General features: G+C 42.7%; 1 protein-coding gene across 2 annotated transcripts in view; it reads left to right on the top strand.

Annotated features, from left to right (window-relative positions):
- LOC143767347 (uncharacterized) overlaps positions 1 to 21,145 on the top strand; it is a 294,161-nt gene that overhangs the window by 6,854 nt on the left and 266,162 nt on the right. Inside the window, exons 6-10 of one of the 2 annotated variants that reach the window (XM_077255596.1) lie at positions 13,892 to 14,035; positions 14,165 to 14,344; positions 14,428 to 14,551; positions 14,642 to 14,739; positions 14,938 to 15,028. In XM_077255596.1, the coding sequence (XP_077111711.1) occupies positions 13,892 to 14,035; positions 14,165 to 14,344; positions 14,428 to 14,551; positions 14,642 to 14,739; positions 14,938 to 15,028 (637 nt within the window). The remainder of the gene's footprint in view (positions 1 to 13,891; positions 14,036 to 14,164; positions 14,345 to 14,427; positions 14,552 to 14,641; positions 14,740 to 14,937; positions 15,029 to 21,145) is intronic. The other variant, XM_077255595.1, reaches the window with a different exon arrangement.

The raw sequence follows: 21,145 nt of genomic DNA, 5'->3' as shown, positions 1-21,145 counted from the left end.
AGTAAGGCTCACTGGCCTGTAATTTCATGGCTCCATCTTCTTTCCTTTTTTGAAGATGGGGACAACATTTCACTTTCTCCAATCTTCTGGGATTTATCCAGTTCTCCAGAATTTTTCAAAGATTCTGGATCAGGAGATTTTGATTCATTTAAATTAGCTAAGTGCTCTCTCGCCATCTCTGTAAGAGAGTGTGGATTCTTTTATTCCTTCAAAAGCACAGTGAAGATGAGTTGATGTTACATTTGCTTTCTTAGATAACACAGATACAAAATAAGAATTTGGGGGGAGGGTGAGAGAAGGGTCCCCCTAAACTTTTGCACACTAGACTGAGTTTTGGCAGAAAAAGCTAATCCTTAAACATTGGATGAACAAAGAGACACAAGCAGGTTCATTTTTAGCAAAATTGAGACAATTTATTGGTAATTTTGAAGTACAGAAGACAGGCAGAAAATAATCGGACCTTTCACCTCAACGAAGTGGTACTTAATGGAGAATCTCAAAAATAGTCTAGGGTGCCTTCAAATAGATGACTAAAACTTCAAAGCTGGTTGTTGGAAAACGTCTAATAGATGGGAGAGTGGTGAGGCGAGTGGTGGGTCTGGTTAAGCGAGGCAAGATCGGAGGATCCCCCCCCTCCCTTTTTCCTTCCCCTTTCATTTTTTCTTTGTATACTTTACTTCGTTATATAGGAAAGGGTGCATTATAAGGTCAATTTATCACTTCCATGAAATGAATGTTTTTGAATATTCTCTCTCCTTATGTATGATTGGCAGCTAATAGTCACGGTGATATTATTCCATTAAATCCGGAAGTGAAACATTGCACTACTGTCTTGATAGTCATGATTGATGACATCTTCTTTGTTATCTTTGTTAATGTAAAAATTTTCAATAAAAATTGATATTGAAAAAAAAAAATAGGAATTTAAAAGTTTGGTCTTCTCAACATCATTTTTGACCACTTAACCCTTTTCATCCTGTAAAAATCCTATAGCATCTTTGGCATTTCTTTTGCTTTTGACCCCCCCAAATTCTTTATTGCTTTTGGTCTCCCTTGCAAGCCTCACTTCATTACTTGCCTTAGCTCTTCTAACTCTTGCCCTGCATTCCTTGCAGACAGCATTATATTCTTCTTTAGATATGTGCCCCTCTTTCCATTTGCTATATATTTCTTTTTTCCTTTTTAGCAAGTGTTTAAGTTCTGTGTTCATCCGTCCTGGTCTTTTTAACTGCTTCCAATTCTTCCTTCTTTTGGAGATTGGACTAATTCTGCCTCTATTAGATTATGCTAAACTGAAGTTTAATCTCTTGCGTAAACTACCTTTATCAGTGCCGGGACTCATAAATCTAATTAAGCTGATATTATTGCCAAAATTCAGTTATACTTTGCAATACAGTACGGTACATATCCCTTAATCTTTCTTCACAACACTTAACTCGCTAATGTCTTCATTTGTGTGGGGTAAGTCTCGACTCAGATTTTTTTCTTTACTACATAACAGGCCAGCTAAAGGCACTAAGTAGTTGGATGCCAGTTCTTCAACTGCCAAATTCAGAGAGTCACTTGGCGGAAGCGAGAGGTACTAGTCTAATAGAATTTTTGGAGCTTGATAAACTTGACATTCCCAAAATGTTGCCTATGAAGATGACGCAGTTAGTCTGGAGACAGTCCAGACGAGTGTCAAATTTACTCATATTTAGCAGACGTAGCAGAACCCTTACTTTCCATCTCTGGTATCTATCCCATGCTCTCAATTTTGGAGCATTCAATACGTTCTTTTACTTTGTGACCTTTATGACCGGAGTTTTCTGTTATCTTTTGATCAGTTGAGAACAAAGTCTGATGTGCTGAGATCCCAATTTTATAGATACCTACAATTAAGGTCTGCTCTCCAATCACAATTGCATTCACAAAATGCAGCGTTTACCATATCTACGGTACCATTATTTGCTAGGTATTTTTAAATCGCAAGTCCCACAAGGTCTCATATCAATCCTGTACACACACATGCTATAAATAGGTATTGGTTCTACTTCACTGAAGGGGAAAGACAAGTGGAAACTGCTTATTGCCACTATTAATAAGGAGTTCTGGGAGGACATATTGGAATGCCCCCTTTATGTCTCCCCTTCATTGAACAAGCAAATGTCTCAATTCTACATTATTCACCAAGCCTACCTAAACCCTTCAAGATTATACCAAATGGGTAATTACCCATGGTGTCACACCTTAAACGCTGATTTGTAGCACATGGTTTGTGCTTGTCCAGTTATTCTCTCCTTCTGGCAAAGCATAGTCACCTTCTTATCTTTCTTAATATCCATTCCCATTCCAAACATCCTAAAATGTTTATTTGGACTACTAGAGGAGGAAATATGGAGTCATCATACCAGAATCTTTCTTGTAGAAACTTTACTTTCCGCCAGGAAATTGATAGCTACCAGATGGATTTGTAATTCTAAACCAACTTTAAGGACCTGGGTTGATTCTGTAAACACAGCAATCACATATGAGAAAAAAGTGTATATAACAGACAATGCCCTCAGAAGTTTGATAGGGTATGGGACATAAAGAACTCATCGGCGCATATGGTCTTTCACAATTGAGGTGTTCTTTATATTACCAGTTAAAGGTTACGTATAGTTTGGAAATGTTGGGACTCCTACAGTGGACTGAAAAAGATTTCATTGTTATTGTTAGATCTGAACGGTTTAAATTCTGAACTTGTATTTCAGGCTTGAATATACAAATTATCTGCATGAAGAAAAAAGGTGTAGATTCCAGCTTCTTAAAAACTTTAAAGTCTTTATTAGTGCATGCCCATATAAAATATCACAAGCCCTTACTTCTAGGTAGATGCAGATAGAGAGTATAGACAACGCGTTTCGATCTAACCGATCTTACTCATGTCTAAATTCTGAACTTGTATTTCAGGCTTGAATATACAAATTATCTCTTCATCTCTTCAGAGAGGAAGAGGACTAGAACTCTAGTGCCACCTATAGGAAGTAGTGATCCGAAAAGTCAATGTCGACCCTTTAACAAGCCTTGTCACATGACTTAGGATAAAAGCCAAAACCAACTTTTATCCTAAGTCATGTGACAAAACTCGTTAAAGGGTCGACATTGACTTTTAGGAATGCTACGAACTATAGGTGGTACTAGAGCTTTAATCGTCTTCCTCTCTGAAGAGACAATTTGCATATTTCCCAGAAGAACATTGTGACTTTAAGTCTCCTCATCTCAGCATGCTTAACATGTCACTCTCCGCAAGGAGAAACCTTACCCTTTGGATCCAGGCTTGAATATAGAGTAACATGTTTGTTGTCTATATGCTTGTTTCAACGCAAATCTGGTTTAAATTGACTTGCTAATGTGAATCTGTGCAATAATATGTGTACCTGAGCAACTACTTTTATATATACTTATATATTATATATATATATATATATATACCTGAGCAACTATATATATATATAGAGAGAGAGAAAAGTCAGATAGCAGCACAAACTTGAGCAGATTTTGGGTGCAATACTTCCTGAATAATAATAATGCGGTTGTCCAATGCTTGACAAAGACTGCAATGTGAGGTCGAAACGTTGCTCCACTTGGTGCTGGATTAAAGCCCACAATTTTTCCTTTAACTGGAGTGCTGTCTGATTTCTCTCTCTCTCTCTCTCTCTATATATATATATTCTCTCTATCTATTTTTATCTTTTGAAGAACTGTTATGGATCGATCTGGTGACCTCAGGATGTGGGTTAGTTTCCCTCTCTGTTGGATCACAGCCTGTGCTGTCTATGTCCAACTGCTGATAATGTTCTTGTGTTCTTGGTGTTTTCACTTCCTCGTTTTGGTTTGTACTATCACTTCTTGAGAGAGGCTATTTATACTCACCTGGCTCATGTAGTCTTTGTTGGCTATATTCCAGTTAGATGGATGTTTGGAGACCGAGCTCCCCAGTGAAGGATTATCTTGCTGAGGTTTTCTCTATTGCTTCTCCAATGGTTTTTTTGTGTGTTCCCATTCTCTGTTCTTCTCGCATTTTGTTACATTCATAGTCTGGGGGTTTTCATGTATTCCAAAGGATATTCTTTTGTTCCTTTCTTTTTATTCAACTGTCATGTATGACTGTGTGAACAAGTCTTTAGTCCTGTGTCTCGCTCTCTGTTTCTGTGCTTTACTTTCTGTTGTGGCTGTTTTGGGTTGAACTCTGTATAGTTGAGGTTGCAGTTAAAGACACTCAGGGTCAGTCAACATTGAGTGGGGGCACTATTATGTAATTTTAGGGTACCAATCTTTGCGGTCAGGCAGGGACAAGTCAGGGTCAGGTTAAGGATCTGTGTCGTCTGTATGAACCTGAGGTGTGCAGGCTTAACATCTCTCCTGGTTTGTTCATCCACGTGAGAGTGTAAGGGCTCAGTCACAACAAGAACGTATTGTTGTATTTTAGTTACCTTCTGCTGAATAAGTCTTTTGGAATACATGTATTATTATTGTGCTTCAGTTTTCAATAAAACAATTAAAAAATGTTGATTGGTGGCTGCGAAAAGTGTGGAAGTGTGGTGTAGATGTGTGAGATGACTGTGGGGGGAGCCTAATCCATAATGTAAAAAAGAGGACAGCGCCACAACGGTCAGTGATAAGAAAAAACTTACAGCTTTAATCTGCCAACTGCGGCGACGTTTCGGTATAAACCTTTATCAAGCACAGTTTGACACATGTTCCAACCACCATTATATATCCCAAGCACCACCCCTCATTAGAACAAAACACCAATAGGAGTATAGTACTACAATGACACAATACATCAGTACATCAAAATACATATAAATATACAAAAAATACTTGTACAAATACATAAGCATTGACAATACAGCATCAGAAAAAGGCATACTAGTCCTGATCTCTAAAATTCAACGAACTCACCCACAAAAGTGCAAAGAAAATCGCCCTCAAACAGATGTAAACAAACGACATTCCTCCAATAGAACTATAGCATTCCCCGTAGTCAAGATACAAACCACCCCCCCAGGATGATGCCATAACGGCCGTAGTCCAATCAGATACTCCTCCACAAATCATGTGATCATGGTGATAGAAAAAATTGCTGCACAGATCCAGTCCATACAGAAGTGGGAGAAGTCTCCATTGCACATAACAGGATTAGTATCCAGGATATCGATCAGCTCCCAAACAGAATAACAGTAGTCCAATACAAAATAACAGTAGTCCAATGCAAAATAACAGTAGTCCAATGGGATCTTTGTTTACATCAGTGTGGTCACAGGGGTAAGATGAATCCCTGCGCATGTTCAGTTAGTTCACAGCAAGCATACCCACTATATATGCCACAGGCAGCGTCCATAGCGATTCAGATAAGTAGCGATATCCTGCAGACTCATCATATTCCGATAGCGTTCACCTATGCAGGCAAATGGGGACAGCAGTCCATATGTGGCAGTTGTAGGTATGCTGCAGCTTGTCCATAGTGCACACTATCCCAGCCATATATAAATATATCAAATTCAGAACTAACAGTCTATAAAAATAAAAGCAAAACATCTCTACATTATTAGGCTCAAATAATGTCACCCAGGCCTGATTCAGAACACACCCTCAAAAACAATATATCAAAGACCGCCCACAAGTGTACCTCCCCCATTGGAATCTACTTCAAAACATCGACATCATATATAGAAAAAAACCTTAAATTGATAACCTTTAATAGTGCAACAAACATGAAGGACCGAAGAGATCTATCATAATAGCCACACCGATATGTGCAAATAGCCCTCCTGGGGAGGAAATAAAAAGTCAGTAAACAAAAAATGCTTGACATTAAGGGAATCATTCATCATTAACCCCTTAGTGACAGAGCCAATTTGGTACTTAATGACCGAGCCAATTTTTACAATTCTGACCAGTGTCACTTTATGAGGTTATAACTCTGGAACGCTTTATCGGATCCCGCTGATTCTGAGATTGTTTTTTCGTGACATGTTGTACTTCAAGTTAGTGGTAACATTTCTTCGATATTACTTGCGATTATTTATGAAAAAAATGGAAATATGGCGAAAATTTTTAAAATTTTGCAATTTTCAAACTTTGTATTTTTATGCCCTTAAATCAGAGAGATATGTCACAAAAAATAGTTAATAAATAACATTTCTCACATGTCTACTTTACATCAGCACAATTTTGGAAACAATTTTTTTTTTTGTTAGGGAGTTATAAGGGTTAAAAGTTGACCAGCAATTTCTCATTTTTACAACACCATGTTTTTTTTAGGGACCACATCACCTTTGAAGTGATTTTGAGGGGTCTATATGATAGAAAATAACCAAGTGTGACACCATTCTAAAAACTGCACCCCTCAAGCTGCTCAAAACCACATTCAAGAAGTTTATTAACCCTTTACGTACTTCACAGGAACTAAAACAATGTGGAAGAAAAAAATTAACATTTTACTTTTTTTTGCAAACATTTTACTTCAGAACCATTTTTTTTAATTTTCACAAGTGTAAAAACAGAAATTTAACCACAAATTTTGTTGTGCAATTTTTCCTGAGTACGCCGATACCCCATATGTGGAGGTAAACCACTGTTTGGGCGCACCGCAGAGCTTGGAAGTGAAGGAGCACCGTTTGACTGTTTCAATGCAGAATTGGCTGGAATTGAGATCGGACGCCATGTCGCGTTTGGAGAGCCCCTAATGTGCCTAAACAGTGGAAACCCCCCACAAGTGACACCATTTTGGAAACTAGACCCCCCAAGGAACTTATCTAGATGTGTGGTGAGCACTTTGAACCCCCAAGTGCTTCACAGAAGTTTATAACGTAGAGCCGTGAAAATAAAAAATCGCATTTGTTTTCACAAAAATGATTTTTTCGCCCACAAATTCTTATTTTCACAAGGGTAACAGGAGAAATTAGACCACAAAAGTTGTTGTGCAATTTCTCCTGAGTACGTCGATACCCCATATGTGGAGGTAAACCACTGTTTGGGCGCACCGCAGAGCTTGGAAGTGAAGGAGCACCGTTTGACTTTTTCAATGCAGAATTGGCTGGAATTGAGATCGGATGCCATGTCGCGTTTGGAGAGTCCCTGATGTGCCTAAACAGTGGAAACCCCCCACAAGTGATACCATTTTGGAAACTAGACCCCCCAAGGAACTTATCTAGATGTGTGGTGAGCACTTTGAACCCCCAAGTGCTTCACAGAAGTTTATAACGTAGAGCCGTGAAAATAAAAAATCTCATTTTTTCTACAAAAATGATCTTTTTGCCCCAAAATTTTTATTTTCACAAGGGTAACAGGAGAAATTAGACCACAAAAGTTGTTGTGCAATTTCTCCTGAGTACGTCGATACCCCATATGTGGAGGTAAACCACTGTTTGGGCGCACCGCAGAGCTTGGAAGTGAAGGAGCACCGTTTGACTTTTTCAATGCAGAATTGGCTGGAATTGAGATCGGATGCCATGTCGCGTTTGGAGAGTCCCTGATGTGCCTAAACAGTGGAAACCCCCCACAAGTGATACCATTTTGGAAACTAGACCCCCCAAGGAACTTATCTAGATGTGTGGTGAGCACTTTGAACCCCCAAGTGCTTCACAGAAGTTTATAACGTAGAGCCGTGAAAATAAAAAATCTCATTTTTTCTACAAAAATGATCTTTTTGCCCCCAAATTTTTATTTTCACAAGGGTAACAGGAGAAATTAGACCACAAAAGTTGTTGTGCAATTTCTCCTGAGTACGTCGATACCCCATATATGGGGGTAAACCACTGTTTGGGCGCACCGCAGAGCTTGGAAGAGAAGGAGTGTCGTTTTACTTTTTCAATGTAGAATTGGCTGGAATTGAGATCGGACGCCATGTCACGTTTGGAGAGCCGCTGATGTGCCTAAACAGTAGAGACCCCCCACATATGACACCATTTTGGAAACTAGACCCCTTAAGGAACTTATCTAGATGTGTGGTGAGCACTTTAAACCCCCAGGTGCTTCACAGAAGTTTATAACGTAGAGCCGTGAAAATAAAAAAATCGCATTTTTTCTACAAAAATGATCTTTTTGCCTCCAAATTTTTATTTTACCAAGGGTAACAGGAGAAAATGGACCCCAGAAGCTGTTGTACAATTTGTCTTGAGTACGCCGACACCCCATATGTGGGGGTAAACCACTGTTTGGGCGCATGGCTGAGCTCGGAAGCAAAGGAGCGCCATTTGACTTTTCAATGCAAAATTGACTGGAATTGAGATCGGACGCCATGTCGCGTTTGGAGAGCCCCTGATGTGCCTAAACAGCAGAAACCCCCCAAAAGTGACCCCATTTTGGAAACTAGACCCCCCATGGAACTTATCTAGATGTGTAGTGAGAACTTTGAATGCCCAAGTGCATCACAGAAGTTTATAATGCAGAGTCGTGAAAATAAAAAATATATATTTTTTAACAATAAAGATTTTTTAGCCCCCAAGTTTTTATTTTCACAAGGGTAACAAGAGAAATTGGACCCCAAAAGTTGTTGTCCAATTTGTCCTGAGTATGCTGGTACCCCATATGTGGGGGTAAACCACTGTTTGGGCGCATGGCAGAGCTCGGAAGGGAAGGAGTGCCATTTTGGAATGCAGACTTTGATAGAATTGTCTGCGGGCGTTATGTTGCCTTTGCAGACCCCTAATGTACCTAAACAGTAGAAACCCCCAACAAGTGACCCCATTTTGGAAAATAGACCCCCCAAGGAACTTATCTAGATATGTGGTGAGAACTTTGAATGCCCAAGTGCTTCACAGAAGTTTATAATGCAGAGTAGTGAAAATAAAAAATATTTTTTTTCCCACAAAAAAGATTTTTTTAGCCCCCAAATTTTTATTTTCACAAGGGTAACAAGAGAAATTGGACCCCAAAAGTGGTTGTCCAATTTGTCCTGAGTATGCTGGTACCCCATATGTGGGGGTAAACCACTGTTTGGGCGCACGGCAGAGCTCGGAAGGGAAGGAGCGCCATTTTGCAATGCAGACTTTGATAGAATTGTCTGCGGGCGTTATGTTGCGTTTGCAGACCCCTAATGTACCTAAACAGTAGAAACCCCCACAAGTGACCAAATTTTGGAAACTAGACCCCCTAAGGAACTTATCTAGATATGTGGTGAGAACTTTGAAAGCTCAAGTGCTTCACAGAAATTTATAATGCAGAGTAGTGAAAATAAAAAAATATTTTTTTTTCCCACAAAAAAGATTTTTAGCCCCCAAGTTTTTATTTTCACAAGGGTAACAGGAGAAATTGGACCCCAAAAGTTGTTGTCCAATTTATCCCGAGTACGCTGATGCCCCATATGTGGGGGTAAACCACTGTTTGGGCGCACGGCAGAGCTCAGAAGGGAGGGAGTACCATTTGACTTTTTTAGCGCAAAATTGGCTGTCGTGTTTGGAGACCCCCTGATGTACCTAAACAGTGGAAACCCCCCAATTCTAACTCCAACCCTAACCCCAACACAGCCCTAACCCTAATCTCAACCCGATCCATAATCCTAATCACAACCCTAACGATAATCACAACCCTAACCCCAAAACAGCCCTAATCTCAACCCTAACCATAACCCTAATCAAAACCCTAAATCCAACACACCCCTAACCCTAATCCCAACCCTAACCCTAATCCCAACCCTAATCCCAAACGTAACACTAATCCCAACCCTAATCCAAACCCTAACCCTAATCCCAACTCTAACCCTAACTTTAGCCCCAACCCTAACCATAACTTTAGCCCCCGTCGTCACAAAAAAAGTTCAATGTAACCTTTTTTTTGTACGTCGCGTCCGCCATTTCCGCGGATGCGTGGCCGTAACTCTGCCCCCTCCTCCCCAGGACATAGACTGGGCAGCGGATGCGTTGAAAAACTGCATCCGCTGCCCACGTTGTGCACAATTTTCACAACGTGCGTCGGTACATCGGGCCGACGCATTGCGACCGCCCCGTACCGACGCAAGTGTGAAAGAAGCCTTAGGCTACTTTCAGACATAGCGCATTTTTGAGCGCTATTTTGCGGGCGCTTTTCAAAAATGCGCAATGTCATTTTCGTCTGCCGGCAAAGTGAATGAGGAATTCACTTTGCCGTTCAGACACACCGCAAAAAAACGCGGCGCTTTTGTCTGCAAACACGCCGGCGTAAAAAGAATTGACATGTCAATTCTTTACGCAGCGGCGTGTCTGCGTATCCCCCTAGGGCCCCATATTACCTTCCACACACAGCGCCTTTGTCCTGGGTGTCGGCGTCTTTGTACGGAGGGGTTGACACCCAGGACCGGACGTGACGTCGGACAGGAAGAGGGAAGCCCCCGCCCCCCAGTGAAGCAGCATGGAGTCCTTCTGTGTGTGTGTGTGTGTGCGTGTGTGTGCGTGTGTGTGTGCGTGTGTGTGTCCCCATGCGACGCTAGTGCCACCATTGTGCTAAGTCGCCGTATGGGACTACTACTCCCATCCGGTATTAGGATGGGAGAGTTGTCCCTGTGTCCGGCGACTTAGCACAATTGTAAAGTTACACAAAACACCTACACACAATACACATACATGACACACAGTACATACAACATATAACACAGAGTATATACTCACCAACAGCACACTTGTAGGCGAAGCCCTCGATCCTCCAGGAAAAAATCCAAAAATAATAAACCAAATTCATACTCCCTGTCCGCAGAATCCATAAAACGAGTGTCCCACGCCGATCGGCTGCTCTCCGGCGATACACTGCCAGGAGCGAAGCTCCTAGCAGTGTATCGCGTACTGTTCCGGAGTTCAATGACTCCGGCGTCTCGGTTAACAGCAGTACAGCTGCGTTGAACTTTCCCACGCAGCACTGCCGTTAAGCGAGAGTGCCGGGGTCAATGACCGCCGGTAAACTCGCTCGCGCATGCGCAGTGACACACCGACAGGAACTATGGCTCCTGTCAGTGTGTTGCTGCAGCCGTGGAGAGCAGACATATCTCTGGATGTGTCTGTTCTCCATGGAAAATCTTGATACGTGGCACTTAAATATGTGGCAATTAAATACGTGACACGTGGCACTTATACGTGATACGTGTCACTTAAATACGTGGCACTGAAATACGTGATACGTGGCACGTGTCACTTAAATACGTGGCACGTGGCACTGAAAGATGTGGCACGTGGCACTTTGATACGTGGCACGTGGCACTTTGATACGTGGCACGTGGCACTGAAATATGTGGCACGTGGCACTTTGATACGTGGCACGTGGCACTTTGATACGTGGCACGTGGCACTTTGATACGTGGCACGTGGCACTTTGATACGTGGCACTGAAATATGTGGCACGTGGCACTTTGATACGTGGCACGTGTCACTTAAATACCTGGCACGTGGCACTGAAATATGTGGCACGTGGCACTTTGATACGTGGCACGTGGCACTTTGATACGTGGCACGTGGCACTGAAATATGTGGCACGTGGCACTTTGATACGTGGCACGTGGCACTTTGATACGTGGCACGTGGCACTTTGATACGTGGCACGTGGCACTTTGATACGTGGCACTGAAATATGTGGCACGTGGCACTTTGATACGTGGCACGTGTCACTTAAATACGTGGCACGTGGCACTGAAATATGTGGGACACGTCGCACAAAAAAGTTACATGTAGTTTTTTTTGTGTCGACGGTCCGCCGAAGCACGACGCATCCGTCGCACGACGGATGCGACATGTGGCAATCCGTCGCAATGCGTCGCTAATGCAAGCCAATGGAGAAAAAACGCATCCTGCAAGCACTTTTGCAGGATGCGTTTTTTCTCCAACGACGCATTGCGACGGAAGCCAAAAAACGCTAGTGTGAAAGTAGCCTAACCCTAACCCTAGCCCTAACCCTAAATTTAGCCCCAACCCTAACCCTAACTCTAACCCTAACCCTAACTCTAACCCTAACCCTAACCCTAATTTTAGCCCCAACTTGTCTTCTCCTGCCGGCCGGCAGATGGCAGCAGATGGCGGGCGCACTGCGCATGCGCCCGCCATGATGAAAAAGCCGGCTGGCAGGAGAAGACAGAAGAGGACCCAGGGACCCCGGGTGAGTATGATAGGGTCCCCGAATCCCCCTATTTCTCTGTCCTCTGATGTGCGATCACATCAGAGGACAGAGAAATAACTGATCGCTTTTTTTTTTTTTTTTTTTTGCGGTCGCCGGTAAACTGTTAATTACCGGCGATCGCAAAGCAGGGGTCGGTGCAAATCGACCCCGATCATGTTCTTTGGGGTCTCGGCTACCCCCGGCAGCCGAGACCCCAAAGAACATCCGGGTGCCGGGCGGCGGGCGCACTGCGCGTGCGCCCGCCATTTTTTCCCGGAAAAAAGATGGCGGCGCCCATGGGGAGACACGAGGAGCACCGGGGGAGGTAGGTAAGTATTGGGGGGCTATTGGGGGCCATCGGGGACCACATTTCTCTGTCCTCCGATGTGCGATCACATCGGAGGACAGAGAAATTAAACGGCAAATCGCTTTTTTTTTTTTTTGTTGCGACCGCCGGTAAACGGTTAATTACCGGCGATCGCAACTCGGGGGTCGGTAAAAAAACCCCGAATCATGTTCTCTGGGGTCTCGGCTACCCTCGGCAACCGAGACCCCAGAGAAAATCCGACTCTGGGGGGCGCTATTCACTTTTTCCACAGCGCCGTTAATTAACGGCGCTGTGGATTAAGTACCCTTAGCGGCCGCCGTTAAAAGGCGTATCGGCGGTCGTTAAGGGGTTAATATCCCCACACATAAAAATAGCTAGTTCAATGGGACAAACCCTCAATATTCTACCAGGGATTCATCTTACCCCTGTGACCACACTGATGTAAACAAAGATCCCATTGGACTACTGTTATTTTGCATTGGACTACTGTTATTTTGTATTGGACTACTGTTATTCTGTTTGGGAGCTGATCGATATCCTGGATACTAATCCTGTTATGTGCAATGGAGACTTCTCCCACTTCTGTATGGACTGGATCTGTGCAGCAATTTTTTCTATCACCATGATCACATGATTTGTGGAGGAGTATCTGATTGGACTACGGCCGTTATGGCATCATCCTGGGGGGGTGGTTTGTATCTTGACTACGGGGAATGCTATAGTTCTATTGGAGGAATGTCGTTTGTTTACATCTGTTTGAGGGCGATCTTCTTTGCACTTTTGTGGGTGAGTTCGTTGAATTTTAGAGATCAGGACTAGTATGCCTTTTTCTGATGCTGTATTGTCAATGCTTATGTATTTGTACAAGTATTTTTTGTATATTTATATGTATTTTGATGTACTGATGTATTGTGTCATTGTAGTACTATACTCCTATTGGTGTTTTGTTCTAATGAGGGGTGGTGCTTGGGATATATAATGGTGGTTGGAACATGTGTCAAACTGTGCTTGATAAAGGTTTATACCGAAACGTCGCCGCAGTTGGCAGATTAAAGCTGTAAGTTTTTTCTTATCACTGACCGTTGTGGCGCTGTCCTCTTTTTTACATTATAGATTGGACTTTTTAGCTGGGCTGACCCCCTGGCAAGGACTTGCGTCCACAGGCCTAGGAAGGCTATAAGGGACATAGGGTGCGGTTTAACCTATTTTTTGGATTTGTGGGGGGAGCCTGGCTAATTTTCAGCCTATTATGGTAGTTGAATGGACAAGTGATTGTGAGAAGCAGAGTCCCCCTTTACAATCACATCCAAGTCACAAGTGCAGCAAGTGGATGATGTTTATCACATTCCAGTTTATAAGATCTGAGAATACAACATCGACACATTCCATTTCCTTATATGTTTCCCCTTATTATCTCCTGTAATTGTGTAGTTACATGGGATCTTTATGATGTTACATAGTCATCTTCTTCCCATTTAGGTCTCTGCAAAAGTGGATCTTCTCAGTGGAGATCTTCTATATAAGAGAATTTTCCTGATTGACTCGTCAAGGATGGATATGGACAAGATTGTGGAGAGGATATTCCACCTCACCCTAGAGATCCTCTTCCGGCTTACTGGAGAGGTGAGAGATTCTGATGACGTCACATTACATCATTCGTATCTATGTGAATAACAGATGGACAGAACTGGAGAGGTGAGGACTCTGGAAATGTCTGTAGTGAGGTTTATTAATGTGTCTCTCCATAACCAGGATTACACAGTAGTGAGGAAGACCTCTAGTGAGCGCTGTCAGGACCCTGTGTCTGAGGGATGGGGAAGAACCCTGAGCCCAATCACGGGGCCTTCACCTCACCCCCTCATACATGAGGACATCAATCACCAGAAGATCCTAGAACTCACCTACAAGATGATTGAGCTTCTGACTGGAGAGGTGACCCTGCTGGGAATGATGGGACATTATGCAGTAACGCTATGAAGGAATCAGGGGAATGACGGTATCATTGTATGTGTCAGGTTCCTATAAGGTGTCAGGATGTCGCTGTCTATTTCTCCATGGAGGAGTGGGAGTATTTAGAAGGACACAAAGATCTGTACAAGGATGTCATGATGGAGGTTTCCCAGCCTCTCACATTTCCAGGTAATAGACAGAACTAAATACACACGGCCTCTAATGCTTATCTGATGTGTGTAACAAAAATAATTCAGTCCCTGTATGTGTTTCCTCCAGTTTTATCCAGTAAGAGGACAACACCAGAGAGATGTCCCAGTCCTCTTCTTCCACAGGACTGTAAACAAGAAAATCCCAATGCTCCTCAGGATCATGAGGTAGATGGAGAGAAGGTGTCATGAGATCTCCCCTATGATGTGTAGATGGCTGTGAAGGTCTTGTGCTCAGTCTTGTTTTATCCCCCAGTATTATATGTTTTATTCTTGTGTAATGAGAAGGGTGGAGATGGCAGGATTAGAGCTGATCATAGATGTCACTTCTCCATCTGTCTGTGACTTTTACAATATTTGTTTCAGGGTGAAGATCTGACCCATATTAATACTACAGAGACATATGTGAGGGGTGATGAGTGGTATAAAGAGGAGATTCCTACATATGACTACCCGGGTGAGTAGTTACCACTTAATGCAGAAAAATCACAGATTCTCCTCAGTCACTGGCTGTCACTGCTTTATCGGTGGTGTAGTCCTACCATATCACAATTAAAGGTCTGCATTCTGTCACTATAACACTGCATGCTCCTCCACCCAAAGCTGTCCTTATTAGTTTGAGCATTTATATAAGAAATTGTACTGGAGCCGTCCATTGTTGAATCTGCAAGGCCAGAAAATAAATTGTCCCCCTTATTAGTAGATTAAGTTAACTGTAGTAAGTTTTAATCTTGTCCAAATGTGAATTCCTTTACAATTAACAGCAGAGTTTTCCCATTATCCTGACTTTTTCAGTTTCTGTGAGAAAAGATCTGTCTAACTTCAAATAAGTTCGCAATAAACTACAGTAAAACACATATTATACCTATGCCATGATATATCTCTAAGCTGTACATGGTTGATGGCTCTATTGACTCCATGTCATGAATTTCATGATGATTTCAATCCTAAAAAATGAAAATTACTGCCCAATCTCTCCTAAAATGTGGACTACTAATCCTTTTTTTCTAAATGTCTAATATTTCTTAAAAAAATGAATCGAACAAAAATTGTCACCTACAATAGTTTGGTTTGCCAAGTACTACCATATCACATAATGTAATTCAGGGGTGCACAACATTTTTTGCTCCAGGGGCCACATTGCTATTCTGAACCAATCCAAAGGGCCACAAAAAAATTGATCGGGGTACTTAGCATGAATACATTAGTAGAACCACCATCAGAACATTAACCCCTTTCTGACCTCGGACGGGATAGTACATCCGAGGTCAGAACCTCTGCTTTGATGCGGGCTCCGGTGGTGAGCCCGCATCAAAGCCTGGACATGTCAGCTGTTTTGAACAGCTGACATGTGCCCGCTATAGCGACGGGTGGAATTGCGATCCACCCGCCGCTATTAACTAGTTAAATGCCGCTGTCAAACTCTGACAGCGGCATTTAACTACCGCTTCCGGCAATCGGGCTGGAAATGAGCGCATCGCCGACCCCGTCACATGATTGGGGGTGAGCGATGTGTCGGCATGACAACCTGAGGACTCCTTGAGACCTCTATGGTTGTTGATGCCGGCTTGCTGTGAGCTTGTAGCAAGCCTGTAATTCAGCTACATAGGAGCGATCTGATGATCGCTGCTATGTAGCTGAGCCGATCCAGTTGTGCCATCTTCTAGCCTCCCATAGAGGCTATTGAAGCATGGCATAAGTAAAAAAAAAATGTTTAAAATATATATTTTTAATGTTTAAATCACCCCCCTTCATCCCATTCAAAATAAAACAATAAAAAAAAATCAAATATACATATATTTGGTATCGCCGCGTTCAGAATCGCCCGATCTATCAATAAAAAAAGGGATTAACCTGATCGCTAAACGATGTAGAGTGAGAAAAAAATTCGAAACGCCAGAATTACGTTTTTTTGGTTGCTACGACATTTCATTAAAATGCAGTAACGGGCGATCAAAAGAACGTATCTCCATCAAAATGGTATCATTTTAAACATCAGATCGGCACCCAAAAAATAAGCCCTCACCCGACCCCAGATCACGAAAAATGGAGACGCTACGGTTATCTCAAAATGGTGCAATTTTTTTTTTTTTTTTTTTTTTTTTTAAGCAAAGTTTGGAATTTTTTTTCACCACATAGATAAAAAATAACCTAGACATGTTTGGTGTCTATGAACTCGTAGTAACCTGGAGAATCATAATGTCAGGTCAGTTTTAGTATTTAGTGAACCTATCAAAAAAGCCAAACAATAAACCAGTGTGGGACTGCACTTTTTTTGCAATTTCACCGCACTTGGAATTTTTTTCCGGTTTTCTAGTACACGACATGGTAAAACCAATGGTGTCGTTCAAAAGTAAAACTCGTTCCACAAAAATTAAGCCCTCACATGGTTATATTGACGCAAAAATAAAAGTTATGGCTCTGGGAAGGAGGGGAACGAAAAATGAACACGGAAAAACGGAAAATCTCAAGGTCATAAAGGGGTTAATACATCACCATAACCAAGTTCTGCTCCAAGAAAAATCAGTATTGCGCTGTCACTTAAAGTTTTTGTAGCACAAACTTACCAAATTTACTCATAAGCTCAAATCTCTAACTTTTGAGAATTTGTAAGTTTTAACATGACCATGAAGCACACTATAGATTGCTACATGTGGACAAGATTAGAGCCACCATTATCCCATGTATGTGGCGCCAGAACTACCATAAGTACATAAATGAAGCGCCAGAAACACCGTTAGCACATGTTTGCAGCACCATAACCACCATCGGTACATGAAGGCAGCACCAAGCAGGATCACAAATAATCATTTACATCCAGGTACCTTACAGGTGACATCTTTTTTTTATTCAAGTCTTTTCCGTCCCTTTTGTCTCCTTGTAGTACAGACACCATGATGAGATTTCATGTCCAGATCTTGTCTCTGCAGACGTCCTTCTTTTCTGTCTGCAGCAGCATTTCTTGACACAATGCACATAGAATTATTAATATTATTATTATATTGACTTATAAATATAAAGATCACCGATGCTGCGCCCCTGAATATCTAACTGCCTTCTCGCTGTGCTTCCTACACAAAAAATCCCCCTTTCAGTGACCCTCTACATAACGTCCCCCCACCCTTACCCTCTCAAAAATATAACCCCCCCCCCACACTGCTCCTCTCCATAATATCTCTCCCACATTGCCTCTCATCATCATCTCTCCCCTCATCTCTCCCCCACACTGCCCCTCTCCACAATATCCCCGACACAGAGTCCTTCTTCATAATCTTCCCTCACACTGCTACTTTCCATAAAACTGCACTTTTCCATAATATCTCCCCACCCTGCCTCTCTACATAAAGTCCCCCTCTCACCGTACACTATATTGTGTCTCCTTTCACAACCCCACCTTAATTGCCCCATAATGTTTCCTATTAGTGATGGGCGAACCCATGGATGTTTGGCCAAACATTTAAAAAAAAGTTGGGTTTGGGTACCCGAACCCGGACATTATTCAAATGAATGGGGGACCCAAACATCTGTTGTTTTCCTATGCTGTCATATGCATGACATCACAGGAAATGGGGGCTCTGATTGGCGGTAAGTTCGGTTAATTTAAAAAAAAAAATGTCTTTTAGGTCCCCTATAATTTTCAGAACCACAGCTGTTTGCTTAGCCTTTACTGGTTACTATAGGGAGGACCCCCAAATAAAGAGAATCATGGAATTATGAAATTATGAAACCCTTTGAGCAGGCCAGTTGGTACATATTGGAGAACATGGGTGGAACTGGGAAAGTTGAAAATAACTGATCAAAGTATAGATGGAAAAGGGGGAAGGGACACAGGTTAAGGAATAATATAATTTTTACATATTAACTAAATATTCAATAACAGTTAAGGGATAACGTAGGCAAAATAAATGGTAGGATTAAAGTATAAATGTATCTCCTGTATGTCTGGGTAGAGAGTGAGTAGTTGGGAGGTTGTTTGTTATTTGTTATTTACTTTGTAATTTGACCACACAATGTAAGAAATAAGAAATGGAAACAGATTCTGTAAATTAAGTGTGTTCACCCCACATATTTTTTTCCATTTATTTATATTCATAATAAATAAATGAAAACAAGTCATGTGTTCCCCTGTATTTCTAATAACCAGCTAAGGGAAAGCAGACAGCTGAAGACGTGGTGGTGTACGTGGTAAGAAGGCCAACATGGTTATACATGTTTTTTTGCTTTGTTTAAATTTTGGCACACAACAAAATGAAACATATGCAAAATCCAGTGTAACCATGGCTGGGTATGGCTGGTATAATTGTTTAGTCAATTAAAGGTACGGTTACGGTTTATGATCCATGCCTTGCTCATTTTTAGAAATGTTATCTTCCCCGCGCCCCCTCTGCGGAAAGGTGGATGCGCCTGTCTGTGATGACACCACCTGTGGTGCTAAAGACATGCTCTGACATCACACTTGCTGGAGCCACCTCCAAGGCAAACAGTTCTGGCCATGTGTCAAGTTTTGACACCCAGTAGTCAAATGGCACACATCCATCAGTTTGTACGTGGATATGTGTGTGCACATATTTTTCCACCATGTTCTGGAAACGCTGCCTCCTGCTGATATGGGCAGTATCACTTGGTGGTGCTGTATGTTTTGGTGTACTCTAGAAATTTTTCCACATTGCGGAGATGCTAACCTTGCTTTTCGTGGTGGTGTCAGAGCTGTGTGGGCGACTTCCTCCTCTGCCTTGTTGTTCCACTGAGCCGCCACTGTCAGCTGGGAAAAGCTATCAGTAGTTTCTGTACAAGCGTCTGCTTGTATTCACGCATTTTTAGATCCTGCTCATTGACGGAATCAATGATGGTACATTGTAGTTGTAGCGGGGATCCAGCAGGGTGGTCATCCAGTATTCTGCACTGGTGAAATTACAGGCAACTTGGATGTCTTTGCGCAGACACTGCAGCATATATTGGCTCATGTGTGCCAGGCTGCCCAGACACAACGACAGGCTGTCCTCGGTGTAAGGTGTATTGTCTGTGTCTCACTATCCCCCCTTCCATGCTCCAGTGATGCCCGTGAGCTGCTATGAGAGTCACCCTGCTGTGAACATGGCTGTTCTTCCTCCTTCTCCTCAATTTCCATGTCCTCCTCATTCTCCAAAACTGTCCCCTGGCTGTACACTTGTCTTGCAAATGGTCCCAGTTCCTCCTGCTCCTCTTTCTGCTCTTCAGATTTCTTCAGGCATCATTGCATGTAGTGTTTTTTCCCAACAAACAATTGGTATTATAATTCCAATGTTGGTGTCACTAGCGCTGGCCATCTTGCTGGAATATTCAAAGCAGTGCAACACGTCCCGCATGGAGGCCCAGTCATTGGTGGTGAAGTGTTGTTGTTCTGCAGCGCAACTCACTCTTGCGTGCTGCAGCTGAAAGTCTACAATTGCTTCCTGGTCACACAGCCTCCCAGCATATGGATGGTGGAGTTCCACCTTGTTGGTACACTGCATATCATGTGGTGAACAAGAAGAGAGAAGTGAGCCTGCGACGCAGACTGGCGAGCAGCAGCAGGGTGAGACCTCCAAAAGTGTGCACTCACTGCCCCCACCTTCATCAGCAGATCAGACCAATCTGGGTAATTTTTTAGGAAACTTTGCTCTTCCAAATTAAGAAAATGCTCCAGACAAGGGATGTGCATCAACCCAGCTAGGCCCAGAGCTGCTACCACATTTCGCCTGTTATTGCACACCAATAGGTCGGGCTTGAGGTGCAGTGTCACCAACCATCTGTCTGCTCTTTGATCCCAGTCCACAGCTCCTGTGTGGTGTGGGGTCTGTCCCCCAAACAGATCAGTTTTAGAACCGCTTGCTGTAATTTCCCTTTGGCTGAGTTGAAATTGGTGGAGCAAGTCTTACTGTGAGCGGATGATGAAGTGGTGGCAACCTGTCCAAAGGAACGTCCAGCAATTTTCGGTGGTGGTAGGATATCCACTAGAACGCCTTCTGCCTCTGGCCCAGCCGCCATTACATTTGTCCAGTGGGCAGTTAGGAAGATGTAATGTCCCTGTGGCCGTGCATACTTGCCACATATCAGTTGTTATGTGGACCTTGCCACTGATGGTGCTGCGCAGTGCACATCTGATTTTGTGCTCCACATGTGTGTGCAGGGCAGAGACGGCCTGCCTGGAGAAGAAGCAGCAGCTGAGAATAACGTGCTGTGGAACAGCCATCGTCATCAGATTTTTTTAAAGTGTCTGTCTATACCTGCCTTAAAGGAAGCATTTCAAAGACGAGTCATTTTGAAGTGCTGTAATTGAGGAGCATGGCTCATGGGTGGTTAGGGGCAAATTTAGTCTTTCTCTCCATGGTTTGGCGGATGGAAAGCTGAACAGTTCCATGGGATGGTGTGGAGATGCTCAGTGACACTGGTGATGGTGGTAGTGTCACTTCCACTCTTTGGAGGAAGGCAAGTGGCCCTGTTGATTTTGAGTGGGGGGGAAGAGCCTGAGGCTGCAACAGAAGATGGAGCAGGAGAATGCTGTGATCTGTCATGGTTTTTAACATGTGTACTCCACTACAGCCTGTGCTTAGAT

Source organism: Ranitomeya variabilis, chromosome 4, assembly GCF_051348905.1.
Source record: "Ranitomeya variabilis isolate aRanVar5 chromosome 4, aRanVar5.hap1, whole genome shotgun sequence".
NCBI classification, from domain to species: domain Eukaryota; kingdom Metazoa; phylum Chordata; class Amphibia; order Anura; family Dendrobatidae; genus Ranitomeya; species Ranitomeya variabilis.
The sequence above is the reverse complement of the archived record's forward strand: the minus strand, read 5'-3'. Positions and strand labels throughout refer to the sequence as shown.